Here is a 7,500-nt window from a genome sequence, read left to right as displayed (position 1 = left end):
TTACAAAGATTTAGCCTCCTGGAGATGGGTGCGTGTGTGTTTGTGTATACTGTGTGTGGCTGTGTGTTGCTCAGAGCCTAAAATATGCTCAATGTACTTACATCTGATTGTGAACATGTTACTATAATCAGTGTGTGTGCGTATGTATGCGCCTGTGATCATGCCTCAAGCTGTTATAATGGGATAATATAATTGAGATACAAACAATATAGACACTGTACCAACTATTTCAAAGTTTGGTTGATACTGTAAAAACAACAGTCAAGAGTTAAAATCCTCCATTGAAAATTTGTTTATTTCGGGGTGTGTGTGAGTTTGTGTTTGATTGACAGCTTTCTAATTGTCAGGGTTAGTCAGTTTATTCTCAAGCAGTGTTCCTGTTAATGAGAGACAAGGGAGCCCCCCCCCCCCACCACACACACACACACAGACCGAAATATAACTCAATATGCACATTGTCAGTTAACAGACACAAGCTTTGAATGAACCCTCGTATCTTGTGTCTGCTGGAGCCCATCCTCAGCTTCTCTGTTGTACAGTTGCTAGTCGTATTCCGTGTAAACAATGAAGTGTGCTAAAGCTGCCAGCGGTAAGATTTGAGCGTTACAAAGCAAGTAGAAAAGCACAGAAGAGAGCAAGATTTTGAAAATAAACAAGAAAATAAAGAAAAAAAGCTTCCTCCCTCCTCACATGCGAGGAAGCGTAGGATCCATGCACCTGTGGTGATGCTGTGATAATGCTGTGTGCGTCGAGGTGATTGACAGGCAAGATCATTCCAGTCTCTAGTTCCTATGGTGTCGGTGTGTGGATGTTGTAAAACCTTCACGTTCAGTTCTACAGTTAACACTAGCACTATCCACAGCGTCATGTTGCTGTATGTGATGATAAGCTATAACTGAAAATTAGTACTCCAAACGGGATTCAGAGACAGGAAAAGATGTTGTTTGTCATCTATAAAAAAAAAAAATCCTTGTCTACAGTTGAGTCAGGTGAGTCAAAACTGAAAAACAAAAGAAACACAGTAAACATTGTGCTCATCTTAAATTGGCTAGCATTTAGATGTGGACATATATGGGGGCACGTAAAGATACATGGCATGGATGGACTAAAGCGTTGTATAAAAGCAGACCTGGTGTCAGGCTGGAGGACGCAGCCTCATGATATACTCTTCTCCATCAGTGGGTGTTAGGGTTAAGGCCGGGAGGAGACAGGCGGCCGGCGCCATGACGACCGTCGTCCCTGACGACAGAAGACTGTGTGGTGTGATGTTCAAACAGCAAGAGACCCTCCCTACCTGGAATACACAACAATCAAACTGTTGCCACACACACACACACACACACACACACACACACACACACACACACACACACACACACACACACACACACACACACACACACACGCGCGCGCACACACACAAGCACAAGCATAAGCACAGAAACGCTTACCTGCATGCATGCACACAAACACACACAAACACATACACACACAAACACACAAACACAGTGGCTGAGATGTGGAGGCAGATTGGAGTGTTGGCCCATGGGAGATTAGGGAGCACATGGTGTCTGTCAGGAGCCTGCCATGTTTCGGCGGTTAAACCGTCAGTGTATTTAAAACGTTTCTCCATTGTTGTTTTAATCAGGAAACGTGAATTAGAGTTAGTTGAGTTTATTTTGTATGGATTACTAGTGCTTTTAGTCCAGATTCGAAACCGGCCTTGTCATATTTCATCAATAATATTCTATAAATAAAAGGTTTGTCCTCAGGTTCATATGTTGGCAGCGACCGGAGTTTCAGCATCCTGTGTGTGTGTGTGTGTGTGTGTGTGTGTGTGTGTGTGTGTGTGTGTGTGTGTGTTTTTGTGTGTGTGTGTGTGTGTGTGTGTGGGAGGGCATGTGTGTGTACTATTGATCTGTCACAAGATCACCTCAAGGGAGGGAGGGAGGGAGGGAGGGAGAGAAAGAGAGAGAGAGAGAGAGAGAGAGAGAGAGAGAGAGAGAGAGAGAGAGAGAGAGAGAGAGAGAGAGAGAGAGAGAGAGAGAGAGAGAGAGAGAGAGAGAGAGAGAGAGAGAGAGAGAGAGAGAGAATCCTTTTTTGGAAAGAAAGAAAAGACTACAGAAGAGAAACCAGATGGACGGAAGAGAATCAGAGCGGAGAGAGAGATGATGGATGACAGTGTGTGTGTGCTTGTGCATGTGTGAATCTGGGTCTGCTTGTGAGTCTGTGTGCATGTTTGTGTGTGTGTGTTCACACGTGTGTTACGTGTTTTTTTTGTTTGTGTCTCTTCATGCAGCTATATATTTAGCATCTCGTTGTGCATCTACACACGGAGAGATGATGTTCATGCATTGAGGCATGAAATATGTGAGCGTGTGTGTGTTGGTGTTCTGTGTGTGTGTGTGTACATGCGTGTGTTTTTGTCTGTGTATATGTATGTTCATGCGCACGTGTGTTGTTGTATGTGTAATTGTGTGTGTGTGTTTGTGTGTGTGTGTGTGTGTGTGTGTGTGTGTGTGTGTGTGTGTGTGTGTGTGTTTGTGGTCGTGTGTGGTCGTGTGTGTGTGTGTGTGTATCCTACCATGTGAGGACATTACCCATGCAGGACACAGAACATATGGGGTCCTGCTCTTGAGTGTCCCCCGGGGGGGATTGTGTGTACTAAGTGTGTGAAATGGGCCAAGGACCAATCTGGGTGTGTGCGTGTTTGTGTGTGTTTCAGTATTTGTGCCATATAGATGAAAATAAAAGCATGAGAATAAAATACGACCCACACACACATAAGTACTTCATCCGTTATCAACGTTACAAATATTTATGTATAAAATTATGTATATAACGTTGGGTATGTTTTAATCTATATGTAGGACTATATTTAATGCATGTATTTTGGAGTCTTTGCAGCTGCCTGTAATATTATTTTGTTAACACGCAATTACTGCCGACATCAACAGACACATCTGCCGCTTGCCCTGGTTCTTCTGACATCTGTGTGTGTGTGTGTCTGTGTACGTATCATAAGGATTCATGTTTTTCCCCCCATCAACATAGTGCACCCATTTTGACCTCACAGTTGTGAAACAATGTGTGAAATAGGTGTCTGACTGTCTGTGGTTGGGTGAGTGTGAGAGTGTCTAGTGTGAATTGTATGTGTGCGCTCCACATTGATATCGTGTTCCTGATGAAAAATGTGTTTCATTAAGACTGCATCCATAACCCGCCTGTTGTTTACATTCATATATAAAACACACAGACACAGGTGGCTGGAAAATACATAAAAACAGGAGGGAAAGAAATAAGAAAAAAAAACGAAAGAGAGAAAGAAAGGAAATGCAAAGGGAGGAAAAGGGTGAAAGAAAGAAAGAAAGAATGAAAGTGGGGAAGTTCTGATCAAATGTAATATTAGACCTGTGGACATACTCTGTGTTTGTGTGTGTATGCGCGTGTGTGTGTGTGTGTGTTTGTGTGTGGGTGTGGGTCTGTGTTTGTCGTTAGGATGGTGTGAGTGTGTGTGTGTGTGTGTGTTTGGTGTGTGTAGGGGGGGCGGCGGTGTTCTGAATAGGAAATGTAATCAGGGCCACTTCAACAGAGCTTTTCAGAAGCAAGATTACTTTAACACACAGACACCCACACACAAACACAAACACACACTCATCCACGCAGTCGCACACCCCTACAACACCCACACTAACACACGTACAGCCCCCCCCCCCCCCCCAACACACACACATGCACTTGCACACATAGCTACAGAAACACAATTTTATTGAAGCAATGTAAATAGACACAGATACACTTGAATACATTCAATACACACAGTAGACCTCTCTCAATCACCTTAACCACTAGTTTATTACAATATAACACCCGCTGACACACACACACACACACACACACACACACACACACACACACAGTTCTCCTTTTGATTGTGAACAATGTTGATTGGCTCTATTTGGTCTGAAAAAAGTAAAGTGAAACCATTTTCATTTGAGTGTCTGGGTATCTGCGTGTGTTTGTGAGGGTGTTTTTCTATGTGTTGTATACGTGTGTCCGTGTGTCCGTTTGTAGACCTGTTGGTATGCGTGACCACATGTTTGCATATATGTGTGTTTGTTGTGAGAGAGAGAGCTAGAGAGAGAGAGAGAGCTAGAGAGAGAGAGAGAGAGAGAGAGAGAGAGAGAGAGAGAGAGAGAGAGAGAGAGAGAGAGAGAGAGAGAGAGAGAGAGAGAGAGAGTCTTGAGAGCTCAGCAGTGTTGTCCTGGTCTTTGCAATCCTCCTCAGGGAGACTTCTTTCCTGTAATTATTCAGACTGTAATCACATGTTTAAATCCAGAAACTCTTATCTATTATATCAGCGAGACACTCAGCTGTCAGACAGGGCACGACACATAATCTCATGCACATCAAACACACACACGCGCGCGCATACACACACGTTTCCCTATTACATACACACACAACACAATTCAACAGACATGCCAAAATGTGTCAAATATTGAAGAGAGTGAAGTCATCCTCCACTGATCTCACCAACTCTTTTCTCTCTCTTTACCTCTCGCTGTCTCTCTCTCTCTCTTTCTCTTTGCCCCCCTCTGTCTCTGTCACTCTGTGTGAGTCTGTCTCTCGCTCAATCTCTCCCTATTTCCCCACTCTCTCTCTCTGTCTCTCATGCTGAAATTGTTTCCATCTCTCTCTCCCTCTCATCCTAAATGCTCTCTCACTCTTCCCCCCTCTCTTCCAATATACTCTCTCCCTTTATTTTTCCCTCTCTAATGTTGCATGCTTCTGTCTCTCTATCTCTCACTCTAAGCTCTTTCTCTCTCCTCCCCTCTTTTGACGTGGCGTGAAGCCAGAGTTCCTCCAGACCATAATAGCTCCGTCCTGGGCAGTTAAACCACAGAGTAAAGCACACTTTGAGCATAAAGAGAGCCCCCTCTTGTGTTTAGATGCTCAGATTTACCACGGCGGTGGGGCCAGCCACCGCGATGACTCCACCACTTCATCTCCAGTCCGGAACAAAGAGCAGATTAAAATGACAACACAACGACAACCGAGATAGCCAAATGAGCTAACTGTAGCGGTTAGCTGATGTGTGCTAGAATTCACAGAGAGCTGTAGGCCATCTACCCTGTTTTATAAGACCATACAATTTCACACACAAAATGTTGATGTTTACAACACATTGAGCTATACTATAGATGTTGACAACACATTGAACTAAACTATAGATGGATTGATACTATTATCCTCAGATTATATAATTATCTATTGTTATCTTTATATTGGCTTTAAATTGAAACATACAAATGTATATTATACAATAGTCATTGTCATGTTAGACAACGTGAGACCAGATAAAGGTATTATCTGTAGAACATTTAGGGTATGAAACATTTATCTGAAAATGTCCTGCAAGGACCACCAAATAAACTTTATTTTATTTTCCATATTATTATTTTTCCCAACATGTATGTCTTTATCTCAAATGACAGTAGCAGTATTGAGCCTTAGAAAAGACTCGCTCCCAGAATCTGTCTCAACCTAACCTCATTAAACCGTCAAATAAACACTTAAATTGGCAATGACATTGTATTATACCCTGATACGGTAGAATACCGCCCAAGGAGAGCCACCAGGCTCCTGAAATCATGTCATTTTCTTATCCGATCACAAGCAAAACGGTACGATTATTTTAGACTTTGCATACAAACTAACGTACTATGCAAAATACTGCCAGTTCTATAGAGCTATTGTTATTGTGAATAGATTAGAGAAAACTGCTGTAGCTTAACTGCAGACTGCACTTGCATGGCACATTTTCTTTGACGTAATCATAATGTCAACTGAAAAGGGTCTAAAGCTACAGATAACACAACATATACATAATATAAACAACGCAAAGCATATTCCACAATGTTTTTGCTATACAGGATTTGTACTTATCCACAGTGACTCGTTTTGCTAGACATGAGCTCCTCAAAGAAAGGAAAAGAAACACTGTCTGTGTCTGTTCGTCCTCACTCCCTCTCTCAAGCCTGTTTGTATTATTTTGAGATTTCTCTCCTGTTCTGTGCAAAAGCTGGGATTGTGGTTGTATTGCAAGGTGAAGGAGGGTGTCTCTTTCCATTTGAGAAAGTTATTAATATTGTTTTTTGGGGAATGACCAATGACCTCATTGTTGACTGACCTGATGTTCATGTTATAATGAGCAGAAATTCTAATTCCCTCCCTCCCTCCCTCCCTCCCTCCCAAGGCTCCTTCATGGTAGTGAATGCGTCAGGGCGGGCTTCCGGCCAGAAAGCCCACCTCTACATGCCCACTCTGAAGGAGAACGACACCCACTGCATCGACTTCCTGTACTCACTGTCCAGTCGGGACGGAGCCAGCCCAGGGACGCTCAACGTCTACATCAAGGTAACCTCCTCCTGTTGGTTAGCACCTTCAGTCTCCATGTGCTTGTTCCACAAGGCATTCACCATGACCCTGCTGACACAAGCCTTTTTAAAAATCTCTTTGAATAGCCATTTGAACAATTCAATGGCTGTGAGATTGCGATGCAGCGAAATATATTTTCTCTGCACAAACTGATTGGAACGTTTGTATGTATTCCAATTGTATTTCAGATTTCAGATATTTTCAGAAGGGACACTGCATACAATCTAGATTGGCTCGCGACAGAGTCTCTCTCATGCCGCAGTATCTACGGGTGTCGCATGCTAATTTATCCTGGACTTTCGAAACTTTGAAGGTCCAGGTTTTGTGTTGTTTGTCCAGGGCAAGGTTCAGTAGTATTGGTTGTTTGATATGGGTGGGACAAGAAAAGTGTCAATCTATTTTGGCCCTCGCTTTACAGGTAAACAAATGTACCTTATGTGCACTCGTTTACAGAGCCAAACAATACTGAGCCACCCAAAAGTTACAATGAAGGCCTCCCATATCTTTAAAGAATAATTGATTCATGTTTTCCTCTCTTCCTGCAGGTGAATGGAGGTTCCCAGGGAAACCCGGTGTGGAATGCGTCCGATACAGTAACCGAGGGCTGGGTGAAGGCTGAGTTGGCCATCTCCACCTTCTGGCCAAACTCCTACCAGGTACAGACAGAATATAGCACCTAGTACCTAACATCCCCACTTTCTGACCTAGCTCATACCAAGTAGCATCTAGAACCTAGCCCCGAACATATAGCACCTAGTGGCTTACTTCTCCACCTTCTGGCCAAACTCCTAGTGCCTCGCATATAGCATCTTGTACTTAGAATATAGCCCCTTGCATCTAAAACCTAGTAACTAGTGTCAAGCATGTAAAACCTAGGACCTAGCACCTAGCATTGCACCTAGTAGCTTACATCTTCAACTACTAGTCTAACTAGAAGGCGCATCTCCGCTTTCTGCCTAACTCTAACACCAGTGCTGTGTTCTAATATCCATACTATCATACAAACTATACTTATTTTAAGTATGTACGGCGTTCCAATTAAGATCGGACCAAAATAAA

The 7,500-nt window shown here is 43.0% G+C and overlaps 1 protein-coding gene across 6 annotated transcripts in view; it reads left to right on the top strand.

Moving 5' to 3' along the window:
- ptprt (protein tyrosine phosphatase receptor type T) overlaps positions 1-7,500 on the top strand; it is a 183,457-nt gene that overhangs the window by 33,418 nt on the left and 142,539 nt on the right. For all 6 annotated transcript variants that reach the window (XM_030375803.1, XM_030375802.1, XM_030375801.1 and 3 more), the window contains exons 3-4: positions 6,260-6,420; positions 6,987-7,097. In XM_030375803.1, the coding sequence (XP_030231663.1) occupies positions 6,260-6,420; positions 6,987-7,097 (272 nt within the window). The remainder of the gene's footprint in view (positions 1-6,259; positions 6,421-6,986; positions 7,098-7,500) is intronic.

This window comes from Gadus morhua, chromosome 13 (assembly GCF_902167405.1).
Source record: "Gadus morhua chromosome 13, gadMor3.0, whole genome shotgun sequence".
NCBI lineage: Eukaryota > Metazoa > Chordata > Actinopteri > Gadiformes > Gadidae > Gadus > Gadus morhua.
The sequence above is the reverse complement of the archived record's forward strand: the minus strand, read 5'-3'. Positions and strand labels throughout refer to the sequence as shown.